The following is a 25,433-nucleotide window of genomic DNA, read 5'->3' as shown; positions in this document are numbered from 1 at the left end:
CTCTTATGCCTCCTCTACACCACACTTTGCTCATCACTTCCAGCAGCAGGGCAGATTCTCATGTGACCTGTGCCGTCCCAGCAGTTTCAGTGGCACTGGGGAAAACTGCACTCGTTTGGGTTTCTCTTGAACAGTTGAGGAAATCTTGACCTTTGATATGTTTATCTAGCTCTTTCTTACTGTCCCATGACCTATCACTTTGTTTTAAAATACCAGGAAAATGAGGAGTGCAGAAAAGACAGAAACGGGCCCAAGAATTTATGCATGGTGTGGGCTGCTGGTAATCTCACACAAATTTAAAACCTTTCCAGCAGGTGTGCTGTCGCAGAGCATCAGGTGGCTGATACGGCTGGCTCATGTACTACACATCGGGATGAAAGCCTCAGGATTATTTCAGAAAAGCCTGGTACGGTTATTCACAAGTGACTACTGCTTCTTAAAATCTGGCCATCTTTGTTTTCCAACACCATGGGCAAGTGGCCAGACCAGCTGCGGCAGTGCCACTGAGAATAGCTAAGAAATGGTGCTCAGTTGACACTTGAGACTAATCCGATGGTCACTAGCTGGCAACAAAGGCGCCTCTGGGCATCCGACAGTAAACTGCCATTGCTGACACCCTGTACACAGCATGGATGTGTTAAAATGTCTTTGTCTCCCAAGACACGGCCTATTTGAAAGTTAAACACAACTTTCACAGCACCAGAAGGCAGGAATCAAGAAAATCTGAGAAGAAAAGACAAGGTGAAATGCCTGTGTCTGCATATCTTCTTTCTCAGGCACAAAAGCAGTCAGTGCGTGGCACATTCATGCACTGGGGCACAAGTTTCAGCCCTGTTTCAGAAATGCACTGGGCTTGGAGTGCCCAAAGCCCTCCTTAAAGTGGGACCCTGTGTATTCTGGATTTGATGAAACACGCACATCGTTTTCCCAACGTGTATCAACACCCTGTGATGCGCAGGGCAGAGGGCAGCTGCCAGCGGACCAGACACATCCTCGACGGAATGGTGCCGATTTACCCAGCGCTGCCTTGTTCAGGGGCCGCTTCTTTTCGGAGAGGCACGAAGGTGTTTGGCGTCGAGGGCACCTTGGCCCCGTCCATCCTCGCCGCAGCGCTCCCAGCCCTCGGACGAGCCGCTCCACGCTCCGCGGCTTCGGCCGCAACTCCAGGGCAAGGGCCAGCCCGCAGACACGGTACAGGTCGGGAGGGAGTTTCCAGTGGACTCCAATATCCGCTGGCGACTCCTGAGGGCAGCACACGCCCTGGGAAAGGTGGTGGAAACACCGGTGCGACGGTGACAGAGGCCGTGTGCTGCCCGGACGGCCACCGGGGAGCGACACCGCGGCGGGGCGGAGGCCAGGGCCGCGGAGGAACCCGGGACGGCCGCCGAGGAGGCGCGGAGGACGCAGGCGAGGTGCGGCTCCACGCCCAGGAGCGCCGCTTAAAACCACCGTTGAAAGGTGTGGCCTCGCCTTTCCTCTGCCGGCGGGGAGGGGACGGGACGGGATCTGCGCTCTTGCCGCCGCCGCCGCCGCCGCCAGCAGCCCTCGCCGCCCGCCCGGCTCCGCACCTCGCTCCTGCCCTGCCTCACCTGCGGGCCGCCCCGACCGCCGGCTCCCGGCCCTTCCCCGGCCCTCGGCAGACTGCGAGGGAGCGGCGGCACCGCGGCGGGCGCTGCCGGCCGTGAATGCTTTGCCTGCCGTCGGGTCCGGCTCAGTGTCCCCGTCGCTTTGCCCCTCGCTCCGCGACGCCCCGGGCGGTTCCCCCGCTGCCATGAGCATCAACGGCGGGTCCCACCCGCGCATCAACACCCTGGGCCGGATGGCGCGGGCAGAGTCGGGCACCGACCTGCGCTACGAGATGAGCTCCCATGTGGGGGGCGGCGGCGGCGGCGGCGGCACCCACACCCACACCCACAAGACCTACTACTACCAGAAGACCTACGGGGGGGACTACGCCTCCGACGGATACGGGTAGGTGCGGGTCCAGCCGGACCCCGGCCCCGCTCCCTCGGGGCCACCTTCGGACAGCTGCCGTGAGCCCGCTCGCGGTGGGATTCCCTAGATGTGCGAGCTTGCAAGTTTCTTTTTCCTGTTCCTCCCTGAGGCATCTTAACTTCTAAAAGGCGTTTAAATGCAAGCGAAGAACCTGTTTTAAAAAATCGCTTTTGTTGGTGAGTCTCCTTGAAGAGAGTAGCAGCACTAAAAACAACGTCTCCCATTCGCGCTGGGGGCTGTAAATGGGTCTGTGCTGGCTCTATTGACCCAACAGTTCTGTGCTGATAAACCCCTGCTTTGCTCAGTGACGCAAAACAAGCTGAACTGAAGTGAATTGCTTTATACCCCATACACCCAGGCTCTGCCTTCCCCCAACTAGTTGCATAACTAGGGCTATAAAACCAATTTGAGTAGTGGGAAATGTCCTCTTGTAAATTTTTGAGTTTGTTTCGAGCTTGTGTGAGGCCTGGGAGTTTAAGTCATGATCTTTTATAGAGCCATCCCTGACATTTGGTGGCAGGGGACAGAGATATGTGACAAGCAACATCAGTCTGCTCTCCTCGCCTCTTACGTTTTTAGCTTTCTGCTTGCCCTGAGCACAGTCAAGATCTTGTAGGCAGGGTGCCAGCTGTGAATCCTGGCTTGGGGAATTCCTGTTCTCATGGGTGCAGCTGTACCAGCAAGCTGTGCACATCAAGTCTGAGAAGGACTTTCTGCAGAGTGCAGTAATCACGAAGACTTCTCCATTTATCTCCTTGCCTGGGAGTTCACAGGACTGAAAAGCAGGCGGCAGTTACAGTCACTGAAGGAAGCAGTGCTGGTGTATGGTACAGCACCATCACAAAGCACAGCTGATGGTGACTGGTTTGTGTGTGTGGAATGGCTGTATTAAGTCTACTGGTCTCATTATGGATGCCAGTGACTCAGGAATTGATGCAGAAGCCCTGTCATGTGTGTTGTGTTAGAATTTAAGCCCTAATTTTATGGGTAGTACATAATTATATTGCAAAAGGGTGGGAATTAAACATACATAATAAATAAACAGCAAATGAGAAAAGGCAGGCTTTTTTTATATCAAGCAGATCTATAAGTGGCCATAGAGAATTAGGGTTATCCTAGAGAGCACAGTGTGCTCTGCTAAGGTATGTCAGGCCAGTTGCTAGAGGACCACTGAATGAATGACAAAACTTGCATTCTACAGATTTTTTGTTTATTACTTTGCCCAGTTCTTAGTTTCAGTTCTTTGTTTGACTTTCGGTTTGTGGTGTGCATAGGTAAGTTAGTTACAATGAATTGTAGCTAGAACACATCCAGTTACCAATACAGTAGGATGATAATATCTATTGCTATATAATAAGAACAATTCAGTACCATAGCATTGGCAAGTGTACACACTAGGAATCCAAAATGCCATTGCTGTGCTGCCTGTGTGAGGATTTGTTTTGCTGGTTGTGGGTCATTGCAAATTCCTTTACTGTTTACAAGAGACAGCCATGAAAAATGAATGGCAGCGTGTGTTACTTCCTGGCTGTTCTCTTTTCCCTCACTTTACACTGGTGCAACTCTATTTGGATTCAACAGGGTGATTTCCATATCACTCCCAACTTTCACTAGAGGAGAAATGCTTTCCTTTAATTTAGCGTTCTTTGGCTACAGTTACAATTTTTAAGCCAGTCTGTAGTTTGGGCTCTTCTTTCTGTAGCATTCAGTGGTGGTGTAGCAAGAGTAGAAAGGACAGACCTGATAAAGAGGTTAGCAACCTTACATCAACACTCTTTTGTTTGATTTTTATAACATACTATTAGTATCTCCTTTCTGGGGAGGTATGTCTGGCAAGGAGGCTGCAGTGAAAGTTCCTGTTCACTTTATTGTGAGATTTCTGAGTGGAACTAAAGACAGTTATTATTGAGATGACCAAAAAAAAAAAAAAAGCATTTGCATATTGTTTTGTGTGAAAAAATCTGACCATACCAAATACTTTAAATATTTTTTTGCAACAGAGTATGTGTGTTTGCAACCTGAGTTGTATAGGTTTATTTTTAAGCAGTGCTGATACGTGTTAAAATGTGTCTCAAAACAATTGGTTTATTGTCAGTTAATGGAAAAAGCAATTTTGCCAGATTTTGTACATCGTGTTTGTGTGCAGAAAATCCACTAAATGCTCTGCATGTTGTGCTATCGGGACCAGGGCCATCATCTATGGAACTGGTTTTATTAACTACATTTAGCCTGACATATTCAGTGCCAAAGTTTAGTGGCATCTACTGAACTCAGAAAACGAAGGCTTCTTTTTTCCATGGGGAAGATCACTCTACCCTAATTTTTAAATGCAGCAGGATTTAAGTTAGGGTCTAGTCTTGTAAGTTTTGGGGCGTATTCTGCCAAACAAGTCTGTGCTGAGTATTACATTACTCACAGAGCAATATGAGACGCTCCCTACCCTTAGGGCTCCGCAAGGTGCTTTTACAACATTCCCTGTTTCTTCTGGCTTGGGAACTCAGGATGAGCTTGGCCCAGAGTATAGATACTCAGCTTGACAGTGACTCACACGCTGCTAAACTGCCAATTCATCAGTCAAATATTTATCAATGTCATTGCTATGGAGATAGAAAATCTGATAAACCATGAGAGAAAAGAAAAAAAATGCAAAGTTGTGCAGTTTTATTTGTCATTGCTGAGATTAGGGGCAAAAATAGCCTAGGATTCACGCTCACTGAGTGACATGAACATAAATGAATTTACACAGTTCTACTTAAGGATTAATGTAACTTCTGTGCTTCAAGTTAGAAAAGGAGTTAGAAAATTACCTGCCCTGCTCTGACATTACTTTGAGGAACCAAGAAACAAAGTAAACGTGGAGTAAACCGACTCAAAGCCACACTTTTGCCTTTCCCATCAGTCTCTCAGGGATCTGTAGAGTCCTGGCTAAGATGTGTGGTGGTAGAGCTGGCGTGGTAACTTCCCCTTCGAGCTGCTCAGACGGCGAGGGAGGGATGTGTCTGACTTGCTGCGGAATACCTGCCCTGCCGGCAGAGCCTGCGCCGCGCTCTGGCTGGCAGGGAAATGGTGCCGCTGCCACGCCGTGAGAAGAGACTCAGGCTGAACCTTTCCCAGGTCTCTGTTCCGTAGGGACGTGCAGGTGTGAGAGCCTCTTGTCAGGAGAAGGGGGCTTGCTGCCTTTCGAGCGGCTGCTCTCCACCAGAGGTGTATTTCCATGGTCCGGGCTAGGGCCAGCGTTCGGCACCTCCCTCTCCCAGAGGCGGAGGTGGGAGAGGCAGCGTGTGAGCAGCCTGCTGCATCGGGCAGGTACGGCCTTTGGGAACGGTTCTGTTGCTCCTGGTGACTCATACCAGTGGGAAAAAGCATGAGGACTTTCTGTGAACAGGTGTGGCACGATCCCTTGTGAAACCCTGCATGCTGCGAAGGCACTAAGCCTCGGGGGTCCTAACAATTCAATAATTCACTAGTGACTACAAGATTTTTGCAGATTTTTAATGGTATTTAGAGCCTGATTGTACCAGATGCAGAGGTCTTCTGAGGTTTCCAGCCGTCATGGAAGCCCTAGTCTATGTGCATACTTGGCAGATGGGACTAGTTTGGTAAGGCTGTGGTGTGCCAAAACTGGTCCTAGTTAGAGCAGAGACATATGGGGAGAACTCTTGATGATTTGACAGTTTGTATTCACCTCCTTTGAGGCGGGAGGGGGAAAGCTGGACTATAGCATTTCAACTCCTGGTTATTTTCTTATGGATGTCGTGATTCACCACCTTTATGCCGTTGCATTTTCCAGCATACACACACCCAGCTGGCAGGTGGTGGCGGATGGGCGGTGGTATGTGCAGGCTCTGTGCTGGGAATGCAGATTCCAGGTCAGGTTTTTCTTCTGACTTGCCTACCCTGGGCATACCAGGTAATCCCTTTATGAATCTTTTGCTTGTTCAAACAAGTTTGTGTGGAGGGGGTGGGAAGTGTGAAGAAAAAGAAGCGCATTTTTTTTCTCTTGTTGAGTTATGGAAATCATTCAATATTCTGGATCTGCTAAAAAACTTTCTTTTAAAGCTTCCTCCATTTTTTGGATGAATAAAAAAAATTAAAAGCTTTGAATTTTTAAAAGGCTGGAAGTTTTGTGGAGGGCTTGGAAAATTTAACAAGGAGTATTCTAATTTATTTTAAATAGTATCTTTGGGACAAGAGCAACATCTTTGTGCAACCTCCCAAGGCTTTAGGGAGTTGAGAAGCTGTGGGAAGGCTCCTCAGAGTTGCTGAATGTGTTTCTGTGTCTCCTTTGCCCTGCTTCTCTGGGCACTGATCACACTCTGGATAACCCAGCAGCCTCTGGATGTACAGTAGCAAAGGCAGACACTGGAGCAGCCCCCATGGTGGAGGTGTTTGTGCTGGGGGTGTGTAGGTCTTGCAGCAGCAGGAGGCAAATGAGAAAGCAGAAGGTAGCTGGCTTCCTTGCCCCTTGGGTTCTGCAGTGGTGATATCAGCTCCCACAGTGGGCCTGTAAGGGTGCAAGGTGAGTGTTTAGAGAAGGTATTTGGTTTATTCAAAACGCTTCCCTTGGGATAATTTTTTGACTGCTTGAATAAATTGGTGCCAGCAGTACCCAGCCCTGCTGTGTTCTGGGGAGGTGGGCAATGCTGACATGTCTGTCTCTATGCTCATAACTCATCATATGGTTGTGAGCATGTTTCTCGGTCCCTTTTAAAGGAAAGGTAGGAGTAGTTCTTTCTTGTTTCAGTAGAGCTGGGAGTCTTTTAAGGATCACAGGTACTGCTCATCAGTTAAACACAAATCCTAGTTCAGATACTGGGGATTCAACAGTAATGGCTAGATTTAGATCATTTGGGGTATATTTCAGCAGGGAGTTGTTGCCTGAGCTGCTATCCTGCCCAAGTCCCAGTGGCAGCAGGGGTTGGGCTGTCCTCTCATTTCTCAGAGAGAGCAGGAGGGTAGTATAGCAAGGGAGCAATGTGTTCTGCCTTGACATGCACTGAAAAGGGTGGCTCCTGTACAGAATGACGACAGGGAGATGCTATGTGTTTCTTAGGGCTCTCCTGACAGTGGAGAGCAACAGGCCTACATTTCAACACCCCAAGTAAAAGCAATTAATCTGTGTTTTGAAGTATTTTCATAATTTTAAAACAAAGATGCTACCCCCTTTTGTTTTCCTTTGTTCCTTTAATAGTTAGTGACTATTAAAATTAAGTTATTTTAATGAAGAACTCTGCTTAATAGGACCTTTTTGAAATTCATGAGTTGCCTTCCAAATGCCATGGTCTAAAATGAGTTGTAGGGACAAATAAGTAGTTGAGGTCAGAAGCAGTCCAGTCTGTTTCCCTCAGCACTGTTCTGCAGGGTTTACAAAACCAAAGCAGCACAACAAATAGTCAGGTTATTGCAAATGTATGTATTTATTAGTAGTAAACCCTGCACTCTTTTGTTGAGTCCTGCTAAAAGACCAGCCTCCAGTTCTTGCAATTTCTGCTGGAATGGTTGATAACATATGCTGCATTTACAGGAGTACAGTAAAACAAATGAAAAATCTGCCCATATTTTCACTGCATGGTGTGCCTACAGTGTTGGATACAACAGGATCCTATTCATAGGTGCAAGGTTTAGATGCTGCCAGAGTTAAATCAAATTGTCATAGCAGCAGTAGGTGTTAAAATGACCAAACATTAGTCTAAACTTGTTCAGTTTCATGTAAACAAAATCAGACAAAAGAAGAGAGACACTGACAAAATACTATGTAATGTAACCCACTTAATCTGTGTTCTCTGAGGACTGTTGGTATCCTGTGTTTTTCTGAGGGACATAAATACATTTTTATGTAACATGTAGGTTACATATTTTTACTTTAAAAATCCAGCTTTGTTCTTGCCTGTCCAGCATGTTCAGGGCTTGCCTCAGTTTCTTTGGTCCAGTATTTTCTGTGTTGGGTATGGATTTACTTTGGCTGTCTGTTTCCTACTGCCTCAAGGTTGGTTGTCTTATTCCTCTGAATTGGAGTTTCTGCTTTGATCTGCTCATCCCCATTAAAGGCCTGTTGGCTTCATTAAGAGGGACACTGAGAGACTTTGAAACTGCTAATGGAGTACCTTCCTGTCACATGAGTGAAAAGTACTAAAGATGTGCTAGTGCCATCCGATGTATCAGCATCAGTATATGTCTGTGATGTGTTATCTCACCAAGTGTTTTTATTTTTTAAGTTCAGAGATCAATTTATGCCCTTGTTTGTACAGCTAAAGACCCTTCAGATTGGAAGGTTATGTTTTCTGTCGGCTTGGTGGAGCTATGCCATCAAACATCAGCTCCTGTGCTGGCATCTGCTGCTTCTGATTGTGCCCCAATAGCCCCATGTAGCTCTGTTTGGTCTTCTGACAGGTTTGAAAGCCAGTGCCTCTAACAGGCCATGACCTTTTTATCGTTATCATAGGATTGATCTCTGTATTTTCACTGGCAAAATTGGTTAGATTTTTAACAACAAAGAAAGAGTTAATAAAACAGTGTGCTCTTTTCTGTTTTCAATTTGTATTGCTCCAGCTTTTGCCATTATTTTGGTTATATCTTTATCTGCTGGATTGGAGAGCCTTAAATATGTGCTGCTTTCTTCTTGTGAAGGTCCTCGTGAACTGTAAACAAGTAACTTGTTGTTACTCAATTTGAAGACCTAGATAGGATGTACTTAAGCCTCTCATTTCAAGGCCTCTGTTCCTGCTTTTGAAATAGTTTTGTGCATTTATATTTAGCCATCTTCAGGTTTTCAATTTTTAAAATTATTTGAGCAATAATTACGATGTGGCATTCAAATATCATTAGAATGAACACAAAATGCTTGTATTTCTTCTTCTTTGTATTTTAATTTAGTAGTTTGATTTATTTGAAAATAACTTTTCTTCACAATTTCTTACCGTGTTAACTGTAATAGCTACTGTTTAGACCTCTTGTCATGATGGAGTAATGTCTTTGAGTTCAGTGAAGTTACCCTGAAGCCAGTGGAGATGGACTGACAGGTTACAGTAGAAATCTGGTCACCACCTATACTTTAATGGATATCCAGCATTTCTAGTTGCCAGAACATGATGGGAAAAGTGATTCAAGAAAAAATACTCTTCCAATGTTCTAAAAAGAGAAAATTGCTCAGAAGGTTCCTCTCTCTTCTTTATTATGTTTCATTCATGAGGATAATTGTGGGTGGAATTAAATGTAAATTTTAGATGGAGTCAGATATTTCTATATCTAAACACAGCAGTGATGCCTAAGGAGAAGGAATGATTTAGAAAAGGAAGCTGACACAAAGCTTGGCACAAAATCAGACCTGTTATTTTCCATAATTGTTTTCTTTAAGCTGTTTCCAAGGCACACAGGGGTGCATAGCACAGTGGGGCGCAGTGTTTGTGCAGCCAGAGGGTCACAGTACAAGCTGGGGGCTGCATGTGTACAGCTTGTTTTATGCACCCAGTGACTGCAGTTTTGTCTCTGCACCTCTGAGGGTCTGTTCCCTGGTATGGGGGAAGCTGCTGAAAAGTTGCTCAAACCTTTTCTATTTGTTCCAGATGAGCTGACAGGAGAAGAGCAGGCTGCTGATACATCAAAAGCACATGCTGCAGTAGAGTTCTTAAAAGTATTGAATGTTTCTCACCATTCCGGTGATTTTGCCAAGGACAGTTCTGCATTTCATTGTCACAATTCCTTTTGTGAAGGATGGTGTGTTCAAGTCAGTGGAAGGATTTCCACTGAATCCGGATTGCTTGCTGGATTTGAGTTGGACAGGTTCACACTGGTACTCTTGTTGGCATTAGCATTGTAAGGAATGTTTGTCTCTTCAGTGATTTCAGGTTCACCTTTCCTTACCTACTGTGAGCACAGGAGTTAGAAAACTAGGCAAGGCTTGGAAACACCTTAGCTCTTGATGTCTGTTAGTTAGGTTAGTTTTAGTTTCACTGGCAAGTGTTTGGGTTTAGGAGCTGCCTAGACTTGCTTGAGAGGTCTGATCCCATCACTAAGGAATGGTTCCTCACTTGAAGCACCTCACCCCCATTCAACTACAGTGGCTCATTTTGATGGCTGAATCCTAAATGCTAGAAAAGCAACATTCGGGCAGTATTGGTGCAGTAGATTATGTGCAAGACAACAACAAATACTCTGTTACCTGACTTGTTTTTTTCCCCCCCACTAGTGTTTGTAGTTCTGGAGTTTTACTTGGACACTCCAAACTCACACTTTATGTATTTGTAAGAAAGCATGTCCTCTGACTCCAGGCCCTACATCTATTTCTGTAGTAGCTTGTGTATCTTGCAATTCATTCATAAGACACTGCACTAGCTTTGTGCATTTCTGCTGATAAAAGGGCCCTTCTTACACTTGTGTGGACTTGTATGCTCCTGTGCTTGCCTAGCTGAGGATCCTACTTTCCTTGTGTGCCCTGACATTTGATGGCTGGTGTGATAACATGAACAATTACATCACACAAAGACTATGCTCTAATGTATTGACTTGAACAAAGATTTTGAATAATTCATTCTAGCTGTAATGGTGCCAAATTGTCTATCAAAGCTGCAAATACCTGTGCTGGAAGAAAAACTTTCTCCTTTATGGCATGCCAGTTTCCATGTTCTACTCTGTCCTGTGGCAAAGACATGCCTGCTGTTGCAGGACTATAAAGTGGCTCTGCCATCATGGAATTGTAATTAAAATTTCACAGTGCAGTTGAAGTGTGTGTGTGTGTGTGTCTGTGAACCTATATGAGGTAGATTATTCAGTATAACTTCTCTTAACTGTTTTGAATTTATGTTTCTTGTATTCTTCAAAATGTGCAATTGCTCTTTATTTACATAATCTTCTTCTCCACCACAACAGCCAGAATGGGACCTGTACCATGTCCAGACGCCAGAACACCATCCAGGAGCTTTTGCAAAACTGTTCGGATTGCCTGACGCGAGCTGAGCTCATAGTACAACCTGTGAGTGCTTCTTGTTCTTATGAACATTATGAATATTACTACATATTCTGTGTTGTTATCTGGACTCACAGGCTCTGCTTCTTCATCTCCTTTCTCTCAGCTGTTTGTGTGAGACAACTGGGAGTGGAATGACATACTTCCTTCTTAGGTCTCTTTCTTCCCTCTGTACAGTGTTCAGTTAAAATGATTGAAATGCGTCTGGTAAATAAAAGGGGTCTTCTCAAATTAAAAAAAAAAAAGACAAACCCACCCTCAAACAGATTCTACTGCATCTTATTTTTCAGTTTTAGATCAGGACCACTGTCAGTGTTCACACCTGTTACTAATGACTACTTACACTCTCTTACTCTGTTCTGTAGGATATTGTCATCATTTTCAGGGCCATAATGAACCTGAGCCACCTTAGGAAATACCTTCATTACCTTTATTTTATTTTTCCAGATGATTCCTAAAGAAGTAAAGGAAACTAGACTAAAATTTTCCTGTCTGTTTCAGCTCAAATACATACAACATAATCTCTGCAGTATGCTACTCTGGTACAAACCCAGAGTGCCTGGGGATGGGTTACTCACTGATGCTAAATTCAGTCCTGGCAAACATGGGGTGTCCTCTGTTCCTGCTGCAGTCAGAGGAGGTGCAGGGTGGTGAGTACATCCTGCTGCTGAGGCCACTGAGATGTGAAACGCTTTCACAGTCCTGGCAATAGATGTGATTTAATGTGCACTTTTGGACCCTCTGTGGACAGAAATTTGTTTGAGAAATGAACTCTGTGGTTAGGAGTTAATTTCCTTTTCAGAGATACAGGACGTGTGAGCATGTTTATATAAAATCAATGCCAGAGTAAATACTGCCTTTTGTTCAGGATTAATATTATTCCAGTGAACTTGAAAGAAAGAGATGTTTAGTTCCAGCTTGGTGCCACAACATGCATTGCCTGCTTTGTTTCTTTCTTTTCTTTCTAAGGGACAGAGCAATGAGGTCCATAATATTTTATTTGGAAAGTCAGGTCACAGCTGCATTATGTTTTGCTCAGCATGGCTGTGTCAGTGTGCAATGAGGTCAAAGAGCCATGTCTTCCTCATTGAAACACCATGGCCATGCCAGTCCAACTGCACTGAGAAGGTGCATGGAGAATTTGCCTGGACTTTGGGTGGGAAGGTGGGATGCAAATGTGATGGCGCATGGAGCTGGACACAGGCAGAAGATCCTGCTCGTGTTTTTGCAGGAGGGGGAAGTCTTAGAACCTCGGGGAACCTTGTGGAAAATCAAGCAATATCTACCATCTCCTACTACGACAGTGTTTCCTTCTCATCTTCTGAACACAAAAGCATAATGTCTTAAGAAGTTAGCACACCATGTGAAGCCTTGGCTCCACTGAAATAGACATCAAAATGTGCTGCTCTTTATGGAAAGTTTTGTTTGATAACTACATTTTAATAATTTTTTTCCCATATTTTATTTTAATAAGCACTTTCCAGTGACTGTGGATCATCAGCCTTCTGCCAGTTAAAACTGGCAGTCAGAGACCTGGCAATTGAAACTTATCATGCTTCCTAAAAAAAAACCACAGTCCTCATAACACCTTTTTTAAGACAACCAAGTGAAGCTCAGATGATGAATATTTAATTTAATCTCCCATATTTTTTTTTTTCTTTTTCATTAGGAATTGAAATATGGGGATGGTGTCCCACTTAGAGGGAACAGGGATCTGGAAGACTGTTTTGCACAGGCAAATGACCAAATGGACATCCTGGATGGACTGATCAGAGAGATGAGGCAGATGGGCCAGCCCTGTGACATGTATCAGAAAAGGTATTGTCAGGGAAGGATTGGAGTGGGGAATATGACTGATAAAAGTTTGTGGTACCTCAAGTGCTCACCTTCCCTGGTGTTGCAGGATGTAATAGAAATCAGTAAGGTGGAACTAAATCTGTTTGGTCACACTAACATGGAGAAGGGTCTTGCAATAATACATTTCTGATAGAAATTGACACCTTAGTTGTCTCTATGAAATATTAGTCAGTATATTTTTTCCACGGTCTTTGCTTTCAACACTTTGTTTTGAATAGTTGGTGGTCCAGTAGGAGAGATAAATTTCATTGTTTGTGTCTTTTCTGGGTGTTTTGCTCGCAGGCATTAAGTGGTTCCTTCCCTTTCAGGCTGCTTCAGCTCCAGGAGCAAATGCGTGCCCTGTACAAAGCCATCAGCGTTCCCCGCGCCAGGAGGGCCAGCTCCAAAGGTGGTGGCTGCTTCTCCTCTCAGAGTGGCTCAGGCTGGGATGAGTATACAAAACGTGTCACAAGTGAATGTTTAAGCTGGATGAGGCAGCAGAAGGTAAATCTGTGCAAAACCCAGGGACAATCATAAAACTTGGTGTTGTTTATGAATGTCACCTCATATGTAGTAATGTTTTGGGTGCCAGTAGAAAAGTAAAGGTATGCATGAATGCTCGCATATTATTCCAAGTTCCTTTTTTCATCCTTCCAGTATTGTAAATATAGTGGATTCTCACTGAAATCAAAACATGGATTGGGGTCTTCTTTTGCAGAGGAAAAGGTGTGGGAGTTAGATTGGAAAGCTAAATGAAACACAGGTGTTAACATAACAATACCATATTTGTATTAAAGATTAATGTGCTCCGTATTTCCCTCCTTCCTTCCTTGCACAGATTTCCTTTGATTCATACTTATTTTACAGACAGGACCATCTTCACCGATTTAACCATTGTCCAGTCTTTTACAGTTGCTCTCCCCCTCTAGTCTGTCTTTATCACAGAGAGGTAGAGCTGATTGCCATGGGACTAGGCTTTCAGAAGTCAGTGCTAAAATGGACTCAGAAGTGCTGAAGCTACTGTTTGTTGCATTCTAAGAACAAATTTGCCGATTCACAGCTGTTGCTGATGTAACCTGGAATGGAAAACACACATTGTTTTTGTGCTGCTGAGGTGAAAGTTGTGTGTTGAAGTCAAAGTTGTGAGTTTGTGGTTGGACAGCCGTTTCTGAGAGACAGGTAGGGAGGATGGAACAAGGTAGCTGAAGTCACATTTTACAGGCTCCTTGTAAATTGAAATTGCATTATTTTTATCTCTCTTTATTAGGTTGTTGCTTTGCCATTCTATCATTAATATCTTCATATGGCATTTGCCAAATGGCTCCTATGCAAACCAAATGAGGAGGGTGGAGCTCTGTAGAGTTGCAGTATTTTTAAGTGAGTGCTAGTTACAGTCTAATCTTTCTGTGGGGCATGTTTTAGAGGAGGAAGGGGAAGTGGAGATGCACTCCTTGAGTGGTAATGTGTTATAAGCATTGTGCCTGGACAGCAACAGCCAACATTATTGCTCTACACATGCTGTGGGAGAGGAGGCTGATTGTCAGACCTGCCGTGGCTTGAGGAGCGCTGTTGGACAGACTCTGGGCACGCTTCCAGCGATGAAAGATGGTGAACAGGCTGCACCTCCCAAAGACACCACGTGACGCCCTGCTCAGACACTCAGCAACTGCTTTATAGCTGTGTTCCCACACTAAACCTCCTGTGAAAGTAAAAGGCGCTCTCTCTCTCTCTCTCTCTCTCTCTCTCTCTCTCTCTCTTCCCCTTCATCCCTCAGCAAAGCTGAGGTGGGGCCAGTAAGCACTTAACTCAATGGGAAAATTTATTTTGAACTTGCCACGATGCTGCTTCTTTCCGTCGTGCCTTGCTGTGTCCCATTACTTGCTCACATTGAGGCTGGGATAATGTTTCCCTTAGTAATGTGGTGAGATGTGGGAAAAAGTTCTGAGCAGCTGCTGTTTTTTGCTGTTTTTCTGTTTTTTGCCTTCATGGTTTGCTGGTAGGAGAATCAGATGGTAGGGAGGATTGGTCAAATTTCCAGTGCAGAGCTGGGGAAACTGCAGTGAAATCCAGACAGCCTTTGTTCGCATATGGCAGCCAGCCACGACTGCCACTGTTGCTACAGTCTCTTTGGACTGTTTAAATAGAACAAGAAGGGTCAAAGTCCTCTAACTTTCAAATGACTGAATGAAAAATGGTTTTATTTCTTGGATCATTTTCAGTACTGCCTTGAGTTCTGGCTTTATTGTCATCTGTTGACTCATAGAGATATGACTCCAGGCTGGTAATTACCAAATTCAGTTCCAACCCAAGATTAGGATACCTCTTTCTTTACTGGGCATGTGCACAGACAGGCATTCAGACAGAGTTGTAGTGTGTCTTTGCAGCATAAAAGAGAATTTGGAGTTTGAGGAGCTAAATTTAGTTAGGTGGCTTTTAATATTTGAAGAAAAATGAAACAAGGAATGCAGTCAGTTTTTGGGTTAGTAATTAGCATGTGTATTATTGTTTTTCAAGGCTGTTTCTAGACATTTTCTCTTGGCATCCTACAATAAATGTTGCAAAAATACAAGACAAACAACACATTTTCTAAAAATTTTAGTTTATCTTCTGTGGAGTCTTTTTTAGTGTGACTGCATTTAAGTGAGGTTGCTGAAGTTTACATAAGCAAAATTAAAATGGGAATCTGGTGTACTGGGCTATAGAACTTAATTGGGCATTTTCACATGAATTACATGAATAGCATTGTTTGATAAAGTCATGGTTTGTTTTCAGAGTGATAAGAATGTAATTTTACTGTAGAACATAAAATAACAGTTTGGTTCCAAAGACAACAGATGAAAATACAGTGCTGAGTGTGCTTCATCTAGTGTAACTTTAAACAACTGAAATATTTTTCCTATTTTGTTTCTTCTGCTTTGGGAGCCTGTCACACAGTTTAATTGATGGCATTTTAAAGAAACTGTAACCCATTATCCTGAACTTCTCTTTATTTCAGTTTTACTCTCTGCTGCATAGTCTGTTTCCTTCAGTTCAATTCCTTTATGCTCCAATTTAGGCAGTAATGTTGGAGATGAAAGTACCAATCCTGTTTCTTGTTCCTAGGTTGAAATGGAGCAAGTGAAGTGGGGGTTTGATGCAGCATCCATTGAGCAACAAATTGGTGAGCACAGGAGAACTCACAATGCCATCGGAGACTATCGTTGGCACCTGGACAAAGTCAAAACAGACCTGGTAACTGCTGTCCTCCCTTATCCATTGCTTGGTCTAGGTGTATAGCATTGGCTTACTGGTGTTCCACTACAAGAAAGGAATGTCGGAAAGTTCATCCTCTCTTAAGAAAGCAATGTTGTCATGATAGCAACCACTTTCAACTCTTAATTCCTTGATAATTTTCTGCTTCACTTCTTTCTTCAGAATTTTAAAATAAAAATTTAGTAGCTATTTAGCTTTTTATTGTTGTGCACCAAGGCTGGCAAATAAATATTGCCATATTATTTGTGAGACAGATGACTAAGAATGATTATTCTCACTTGCTGTCTCAGTATATTAAACAAGAAAGTAAAAAATAAGGTGGGTGCTCAGATGCAGCCTTGAGTCATCAGGTTTTTTTTTGTGAAAAATGCCCACATTCTGGGCTAAGATTAAAGCTTTTCTTATGTGGTGATATTATTTTTCTTTTTTTTTTTTTTTTTTCCTCTGAGACTTCTGTTGCCCTCTGAATTTTGTGATTGGAATAAAGAAGTGACTGAAAATGCAGTGTTAACTTCCTCTCCTACCAGCCCAGCAGTTAGATATAGGAGAAAGGAGGCTTATTTAATTTCCATTCATCTTTTCTCTTATTTGGCAGGAGAGAGTTCAATCTAAAGAAAAGGTAGTTTGTTGTGGAGCCCTGATCTCTCAGCCAAGCTGAAGAGTGACAAGGATTTTGCTCCCTTTTCCCTTCTGCTTCAAATAGGAAAGGCGATAGTCTGCCCTGTTGAATACTAGTTCCAAGGCTGGGCAGGTTCCCAGCCATAGAAATGAGGATAAAGATTGGAGCTGTCTGCTTACATCGTAATTTATACTAGTTCACAATCTCCAAAGCTTGCTCTAGGACTAGCTGGTATAGGAGTTTGAGAAATCCAGTTTCGAGTGTTGTTTTGGTGTTACAGATTATGTGCAAGCTTGGTTATATACCAAGCATCCCTGAGAGTAATAGGTTTGTCCAAACCTTGGTTTTGTACTTCCTGAGTCATCCAGTGGAGCAAATCTGCTATTGACAGATGTCTTTTGCAGGCATTTGCAGGTTACCACCTGCAATTATTATGATATTGACACTGTAAAGGAAGTACCAGCAAATAGGCAACTTGTAAAAGGCTCACTGAGTATTTGCTGTTTCTGTTCCAGCGGGAGAAGGCTGCAGTTCATCAGCTGGAGGAAGAATATGAAGGCCTGCTGGTAAGCAAGGGATGTGGTAATTTCTGAGACCCTGTTTGCTTTATTAACACCTATGTGATTGTCAAGGGACACTTCAGGTTTTGACAGAGTGACAGATGCACATTTAAATAATTCTATTCAGTAGTATACTGAAAGTGCTTTGTAGTTTCTGAAAGATTCGTTTTGAGTCATGGACTTGAGATTAATGCATTGCCTGTTGTATAATTGACTTATTCTCATAAGGAAGTTTCTAGTTTGCAGCTGGTGAATGGAGTTGGTCACTAAGCAGGTGAAGAGTAGGCTCCACCTCCTTAATGGGAGTAAATGTAGTGATGAAATTAGGCTGTATATGAAGCTTAAAAAGTTACTCAATGGTGGGACTAGAACCAACCAAATTCTGTGTAGGGCTGTGCATCTTCCCTGCTGTGGATCTTCATGTAAAACACAGTGAGAATCTTATGCAAATGGTTTGTTTATTTAACACTTGGGATCAGAATCTGATTCCTGGCATCCTGATTTCAAGCAACAGGATGTGTATTATGATGTGAAGACAAAGGATTTTTTCTTGAAGTGTCAAATGTGCAAAAGATGCTGCTATAACATCAAGGATGTACTATGAGCAGCAAATGCAAGTAAAAGAATGCTAAATGTTCAGACATTTCTTGTTCCTCTCCCCATGCCTTTTTGCTTGCCTTCCTACATGTCTGCTACACGTGTGTTAGAAATAACTTTGAGAAGGTGCTGACATCAGATTCCTATTCTATAAATCCTGACAAGTTGTGCACTGTCTATTGCTAACAGGTTTCATGGTTCAATAAACCCAGGCACATCTGCTGTCCATTGCCAACAGGTTTTTGCAGACGTGCGAGTTTAATTGTTATTTTACTTTAAAAAAACAAACAAACAAGCAAACACAAAAAAACCAAAAAACAAACAAAAAAAAAACAAACAAAAAAACCCCCAAAAAACACTCCACAAAACAAACAAAAACAAACAAACAAACAAAAGGCAAAAGCCATGCTGTGCTCTTGGCTTCCCATTCTCCACCCAGCTCAGGCATTTATATGTTTATGGCTTCTCATTTCTACACTTCCTTGCAGAAATATTCCTTTGAAAGAATGGATCAGCTTCGCCAATTCCAGAACCTCATCCAGGCCACCAGCAGAGAGATCATGTGGATCAATGACTGTGAGGAAGAGGAGCTCCTCTATGACTGGAGTGACAGGAACACTGATATTGCCAGGAAGCAGGAGTCCTTCTCTGTAAGATAGCTCAACCTCCCTGTGCTTTCCGTCAGCCCTCTCTTGGAATAGTCAGGGAGAAGCAGCCTCTCTTGGGAGACGCTCATCACAGGGTGTTTCTTCACGAAGTTCCTGGGGTTTTTTATCAACAATTTTCAATAAAGTACTATGTAATAACCTTTTGAGTCAGGACAGGACATTTTTTTGGAGGATTTTGCTCCCTTTCAGAGAGCTGTCATAGTTTATTTTGACCTTGGAATGTGGTCTTCTTGGTACAGTCCACTACAGACCAGTGATCACCTACAGCTTGTGCACACAGTCATTGTGCTAGCATGCCAAACTAAGGCACTTGAATCAAGCAGTTTTAATTCTCCCCACTGGGACTATGCAGGGGTCGGAGGTCCCCATATTTGGCCCTGATTATCTGTCACCAGGAAGTAGAGCTGTGCTCTCTTCCTCCGATGGTTCTGCTAGCAGCACATTGCGTGCACGGTCAGATGTAGTTTGCCGTGCTTCTTGTCGTCTGTGGGTGTGTAGGGAAATGGAGCATGGGTGGTTTTTTTAACCAGTATTGGTGCTGATCACCAAATAGAAAAAGAAATGGAAGTTCACACTATTATGGACATGCCTTTTTTTTTTTTTTAGTTCAGTTGTTCTGGATGTTGCAAGATGCAGTCATTTTTGCTTCCATCATTCTTAAGAAAGGCAGCACTTTGTGTGCTTTGCTCTCTGAAACAGCAAGCCTAGAGACTAGAATTGAGATGATTGCACCTTCTTTGATTCTACTGTCTTCATAATTAACTTCAGTACACCTAATGGAAAGACTGTATAGTGTTAGAGGGGATAATTTTACATTATCACAACTATCTGGGAAATTTTAAGCAAATAATCCTGTACAGTGTACCTTTGGAGTTTGTTTAATCCTGTGTTTTGGCTATTTAGAAACGTATGAGTGAACTGGAGGTTAAAGAAAAAGAACTCAACAAGCTCAAGCAAGAAAGTGACCAGCTGGTACTCAATCAGCATCCTGCTTCAGACAAAATTGAGGTGAGTTAGACTTTGTGTGATTTCACTTGCTCCTTTAGTTGCTACAAGGAAAAAGTTTGCAGCGAAGGCTGCACATACGAAGTGCTGTGTTTGGGCTCAAGAAGGGTTTGCCTGCCCAAAATCATGTCCATTTTACCCAGCTGTATGAGCTGCTCTAACAAATGTTACTACCTTCCTCTACAAACCTGGACATTAACAGCTGTGTGGTGATAGATGCAAGTTAAAAATGAAATCTAAGCATAGGGCGTTACCTGAGTGTGTTGAAATTGCTGTATCTCGTTTGTGCTGACTACAGTGCAGCAGAATTTATGATTGCAAGGCATGTCATTGCCGTTCTGCTGTCTTAGTAGGTAGGCATGTTTTGAAAAAAGCCACACCCTTTGTAGAGAGTTTATGTTTAATCCAGGTGCAAATACTTCCTGCAGCTGAAATTCATAGTGCCTTTCTACAGCTTAGCCAAGACACTTTTGCTTTCACAGCTTGGTGTATACTTACTTTTTAGTTAAAAAGGCTGCAACAATTTTATTAGGACATTTTATTAGGAAATGCTGTAGTTGTTGCAGTTTCAAGAATGCATAAGAGCTCTGCAACTGAAGAAGCTAAAAGGCAAAACAAAAAATCCTTTCTGCCTTTCAGTGTGTTTACTTGGTTAACTGTTATCATATTGTGTAAAACCCTATTTCTCCTGTAGTCAGTTTCTCTCTTAAAGGAAAGATTATTTTAAGCTCCGGCAGTAAAGTGAAAGTTGTGTGTTGTTTTTTAAAGAATATACATTTTGGCTGCTTGAGTATTTTGAATCTAAAATAACCACATAAAATACCAGGTTTGGAGGTGTTCCCTGAAAGAATGAGAACATGGCCATTTGCAGCTGAAATACTTCGTTTGCACTACTGTTTGGCCATTTCACCCCTTTTTGTTAACGCACCTGGGGCTTTATGTTGATCAAACAAATTCAGGTCATGAACAGATTTCTCTTTGTGTCTCACAAGCAGGTATTTAACTCATTTCAGTTAGGTGGATGCCTAGAAGTTGCGAAACCATTTGCATGAATTACACCGTTTGTGAATTTGTTTTAGCAGATTTTTCATTTGCATTTGTGTGGAGTGTAGGTAATTCGCTTGAGTCTAGGTGTGGGAGAGAGATCAGTGTGGTGGCCTGAATTTTGTACTGTTTTTACTGTTTTTCTTAGGCCTACATGGATACATTGCAAACTCAGTGGAGCTGGATTCTTCAAATCACCAAATGTATTGATGTTCATCTGAAGGAGAACGCGGCTTACTTTCAGGTGAGTAGTGATGTGGAGAATTTGCACTACTTTTAAAAAAGTGTAAATCCCATCAAAGACATATTTATTGTGCATAGCACACTGTTGCCATGTTATAAATGCTACCATTGTGCAGAGGTGAACTGGGATTTCTCATTAAAGGAGTCCATCAATTTTTAGCAGATATTTTTAAGAGCTACACACAGCCAAATTCACAACTTTTTTCCTGTAGTTCTTTGAAGAGGCCCAAGCCACGGAGTGCTACCTGAAAAACTTACAAGACTCTATCAGAAAGAAGTTCATCTGTGATAAGAGCATGTCACTGCAGACTTTGCTGGAGCAGATCAAAGAGCTGGAGGTACTGTCACACTTGCCTGACAGGTTATGTTCTGCTTTTCTGGGAAATCAGCTGTCCTCTCTAGATACCAATGTAAACCTAAGTGCACTGCACTGTTTAAGTACAGTACTGTATGAACTTTGAGACCATTATATTTTTAAGTGTGGAAAGAGTCCAAATCCCCAAGTTTCTGAGATGCTAACAAATGAAAAAAAAGGAATACTTTTATTCTTAGGTGGTAGAATATATTTTTGCCTCAAAGGATAAATGCATTTGATAAATGATTCATCATGTCACTCTATCACTCTAGTCTCTTTGAAAGGATAGAAGTCAGCTTTTTTTGCTGTTTTCTTATCATGAGTTAAGCACTCATAAGTCCCAAATTGGAGAAAAAATGGTCAGTGGTGTAAAAAGCCAGTTGATGAGGTTAGGTTTGAAAGTGTAATTGTTCCATTTTTTTGTTAGCATTCATTTTGTTAGATTCTTTCAATTTATGCCTGTGTTTCTTAAACACCACTTTGACCACATTGAAGATCTGTATGAAAAACCTGCTATGCAAATTTTGCAAACTTTGCATCTTGCCAGAGCTGCCAAGATATTTAGTTAGATGTTTCTCTACTCTAAGATACTTAGTTAGATGTTTCTCTGCTCTTTTTAAAACTGCAGTTGTACATTGTAGGCCAAAGACTCATCCCATTGGAGCTAAAGTAAGTTTTGCCTACTATAAGCTCCAGATGTATCCCTCTCTTAATAAAGCAGCGGGAACTAGATGCCTTTTCTTTTTAGAATAAATTTGTAACATATAATTAATCTTTGCAGAATGAACGAGAGAGAATTCTTGAATACAAGAGGCAAGTGCAGAGTTTGGTGAATAAATCCAGGAAGATTGTGCAGCTGAAGCCACGTAACCCAGACTATCGAAGTAACAAGCCCATTATTCTCAAGGCCCTGTGTGACTACAAACAGGATCTGGTATGGTATTCCTTTTTGCCTGAGAATGTACATTGTGTAAATTTGAACATTGCAAATTACTTAGTAAGCAGACCATTGAGCTGATAGGAGTAACCCCTTTATCTGCTTTTGGTCAGCTTGGATTTCTTTGACAGAAGAAGCCCTGCATTTCTTGCCATTATAAATAAACAAGTAGGTTCTTATTGGTTAATAAATCTAGTCAAATTTACTATTATTAATCTATTAAATAGCATTAATATTCATATTTCAAATTAGAACATAGAAGTCTTATTGCTAATAAGATTGAAATTGTTATAGAGATGCCTCTATGCATCCACACCTTTTTTTTGGTGATTGCTCGCCTTTCCAGTGCCTCTCTGGTTCCTTAAGTGAGCAATTAATCTAACAAAAGTGAAGAATATGCAGTCATTCATTGGTATTGCCATTTCTTTTCTGGATGGGCTATGAAATGAATGATCTTTTTTCTTCCTCCTCAGTACTGAGGCTTCTTGGGTTTATTTCTGTTTTTTTTTTTTTTTCCTTAACGATAAATTTAAATGTGCTTTCTGCTTATGTGCTTTTTCCTGCACCATGACCACACCTGTGGCTGCCTGGTGTCAGGATTTCTGGCAGTTGGAGCTGGTGAATCTAGCTCTGCCACACTCACTCTGTCCCTCTGCAAATATAGATGCAGCACTAAATATCCTCATGCCTGCAGCTCACTGGCTTAAAGCCATGCATGGTTGCATAGCTTACCAGGCCATGCGTCCACAGTCAGTCTTTGTTGGGGCAAGCCCCAGGTCTGATTATCTAGCAGATTGGCAATTGCTCAGAGTGTTACTCTTGGGCTTTTTTGGGGTTTCTTCACATTTAAACCAGATTCAGGGAGAAGGGGTTGATCTGTACTGATCTATTGCCCCAATGGGAAGCTGAGATGCACACCCAGACCTGGCAGCTGGGAAGCACCCCTGCTTCTGTGATCTAGGTGCATCTTCCTTGTCTCTCTTGTGAAAGCCCCACTTTACTTAACTAAGGGAAAACACAGTTCTGCATCCCTTACAGAAAACGGTGCGCAAAGGAGATGAGTGTATCCTGAAGGACAACAATGAGCGCAGCAAGTGGCTGGTGACCGGCCCCGGAGGAGTGGATATGCTGGTGCCATCTGTCAGCCTTATCATCCCACCCCCCAATCCATTGGCAGTGGATCTTGCTACCAAGTGAGTTGCTGCCTGAGTTTGGATGCTTGCCACTGGGGTTGGAGTTCACTCAAAATAGCAACCAGTCACAAACTATGTTCTGTGCCTTGATCAGGGTGCACTCTCCCTGCCCCTAAAGGTGGGGGATTAAGGACTAGACCCTTGACTTAAGGAAACTCACTTCAGTGAAATTTGCTGGGGTCTAGGTTGGAGCCTAGAAATGTTTAAATGATAATGTCTGTGAGATTTTTCTCATCTGTGCTAATGAAAGTCATATATAAATTAATTTCCAAGATTTTTCAAGTAGAGAATGAGCCTTAACACCCTCCACATCTGGTGGATGTTTCTTGGGATGTTTTGTAGCTGTGCTACAAGGACAGATGCATTTTGATCATGCGTATTTTTTCTTCTTTGTGTCAGAATTGAGCAATACTATGAAGCTATTTTAGCTTTGTGGAACCAGCTGTATATCAACATGAAGAGCCTGGTGTCCTGGCATTACTGCATGATTGACATTGAGAAAATCAGAGCCATGACTATTGCTAAGGTAAGACACCAGCTGGCCTTGCCTGCAGACCATAGACATCCATGACCTGATGTCTGCTGTCCCAGGCAGACCCTGCAGTATCCTGTGCAGATGTATGTTCTACAAAACCACAGGCCTTCCTTTTGCTAGTTTGCACAAAAACTCGCACATATGGAAATTGTAATTTTATTAAGGGAGGAACAAAATGCTTTCCTACTCAAGCAGATAAGCAGGAAGATTATCTAAGGGAATTTATTACATGCTGTATTTGTTCCTGCTGTACAAGGGCATGGATAAACAGAGTAAGATGTAGAATTTCAAACTGCTCTTAAGGTATGAAATTATGGTAACAAGGATAGGTTAACTCAGATGGTACTCTTAGCACCATACTTTTAGAGGCAGCTTAGTAGGATTTATTCTAGGCTGTGATTACTTTGGGTATTTTATAGGTTTATTAGTTTGTTCCTTAATGATTAACTAGTCATAAAACTTCTCCAATTGCTTTCTTTTTTCTTTTATTTCAAAATTCCCTTCTTCCTTATTTCAGCTGAAAACAATGCGTAAAGAAGATTACCAAAAAATAATAACTGACCTGGAGATCCATTATCAAGAATTCCTCAGAAACAGCCAAGGCTCAGAGATGTTTGGTGATGAAGACAAACGAAAGATCCAGACTCAGTTCACTGATGCTCAGAAGCACTACCAAACCTTGATCATACAACTGCCTAATCAACCGCGACAGCCACAAACAGGTTTGTTGTCATCCTGGCTTTTCTAGAGTTTGGGTTGCTGGGGTTTCTTTGTGCCAGAGGTGGCGGGTTGTGCGTTCTTTTTATGTGAAAATGTTCTCTTCAACATACGAATAGGAATATATCCAAGAACTGTTCTGCTGTCTCCCAGCATAACAAAACTGGGCATGAACAGGGGAAGCTTTTCTTCTTCCTTCCTTTGATGGGAATCTGGGAATAGTGCTCTAAAATTCATGGAGCTTGTTGGGACAATGAGAGGAATTTAGTCCATCTGATACATCTTCTGTTATTAGGAAGCAAAATCTCGCTGCTGCATTTTAGGAAGCAAGTTTATATTTTTGTGAAGGAGAGATTTATCTCTCTGAAACAGCTGCCTAAGGACCCAGATCTTGCACCTGTTCTCAGTTCTACAGATCAACTCAGTGCTTGGGTCACTTGGGTACTGCCTTGGCTTCCTACATGTCCCTGCTCAGTTCTCTGGCAGTTGATGATTTCCCAATTCATTTTACAGTGGTTCCAACCGAGAGCTGTCCCGTGGGTTCCTCAAACACCATAATTGTTAATGAGAGAAACCGAGAGCATGAGAAGCAGGAGGCCTGGCTGCTGATGGAGCTTCAGAAGCTTCGGCGTCAGATTGAAGCTTCTGAGATTCAGATGGTTCAAAGAGCTCCTCTTGGAATGGATCAAGGGGCTATGCATGACTTTTCAGTCAGAATAAAGGACTTAGAGGTAACTGTGGATGTTTGTTTTTGAGCGTCTCAAGCTCTGTATTACTCTGTGCCGCAGTTCTGTTTATGATCAGCTGGGAAAGACACACATCCCGTGCAGAATAATCTCAGTCAGAGGCTAACCATAATGATTTGGATTAGAATTTACCTTCCAAGTAGAAAAAGTTGAGTCTTGAATTTTAGAA

At 42.7% G+C, this 25,433-nt stretch overlaps 1 protein-coding gene across 3 annotated transcripts in view; it reads left to right on the top strand.

The window, feature by feature from the left end:
- Positions 1-1,559: 1,559 nt before the first annotated feature.
- The window catches only part of DSP (desmoplakin), a 39,319-nt gene continuing 15,445 nt past the window's right edge, over positions 1,560-25,433 (top strand). Inside the window, exons 1-15 of one of the 3 annotated variants that reach the window (XM_053952614.1) lie at positions 1,560-1,971; positions 10,861-10,963; positions 12,627-12,775; positions 13,123-13,297; positions 15,896-16,024; positions 17,180-17,230; positions 18,310-18,471; positions 19,393-19,497; positions 20,687-20,782; positions 20,994-21,119; positions 21,918-22,070; positions 23,112-23,266; positions 23,666-23,792; positions 24,319-24,523; positions 25,032-25,249. In XM_053952614.1, the coding sequence (XP_053808589.1) occupies positions 1,772-1,971; positions 10,861-10,963; positions 12,627-12,775; positions 13,123-13,297; positions 15,896-16,024; positions 17,180-17,230; positions 18,310-18,471; positions 19,393-19,497; positions 20,687-20,782; positions 20,994-21,119; positions 21,918-22,070; positions 23,112-23,266; positions 23,666-23,792; positions 24,319-24,523; positions 25,032-25,249 (2,154 nt within the window). In that variant the 5' untranslated portion in view covers positions 1,560-1,771. The remainder of the gene's footprint in view (positions 1,972-10,860; positions 10,964-12,626; positions 12,776-13,122; positions 13,298-15,895; positions 16,025-17,179; positions 17,231-18,309; positions 18,472-19,392; positions 19,498-20,686; positions 20,783-20,993; positions 21,120-21,917; positions 22,071-23,111; positions 23,267-23,665; positions 23,793-24,318; positions 24,524-25,031; positions 25,250-25,433) is intronic. The other 2 variants (XM_053952633.1, XM_053952623.1) reach the window with 2 other exon arrangements.

The sequence above is a fragment of the Vidua chalybeata genome, chromosome 1, assembly GCF_026979565.1.
Source record: "Vidua chalybeata isolate OUT-0048 chromosome 1, bVidCha1 merged haplotype, whole genome shotgun sequence".
Lineage (NCBI taxonomy): Eukaryota > Metazoa > Chordata > Aves > Passeriformes > Viduidae > Vidua > Vidua chalybeata.
This window is presented reverse-complemented; position numbering and strand designations above follow the sequence as displayed.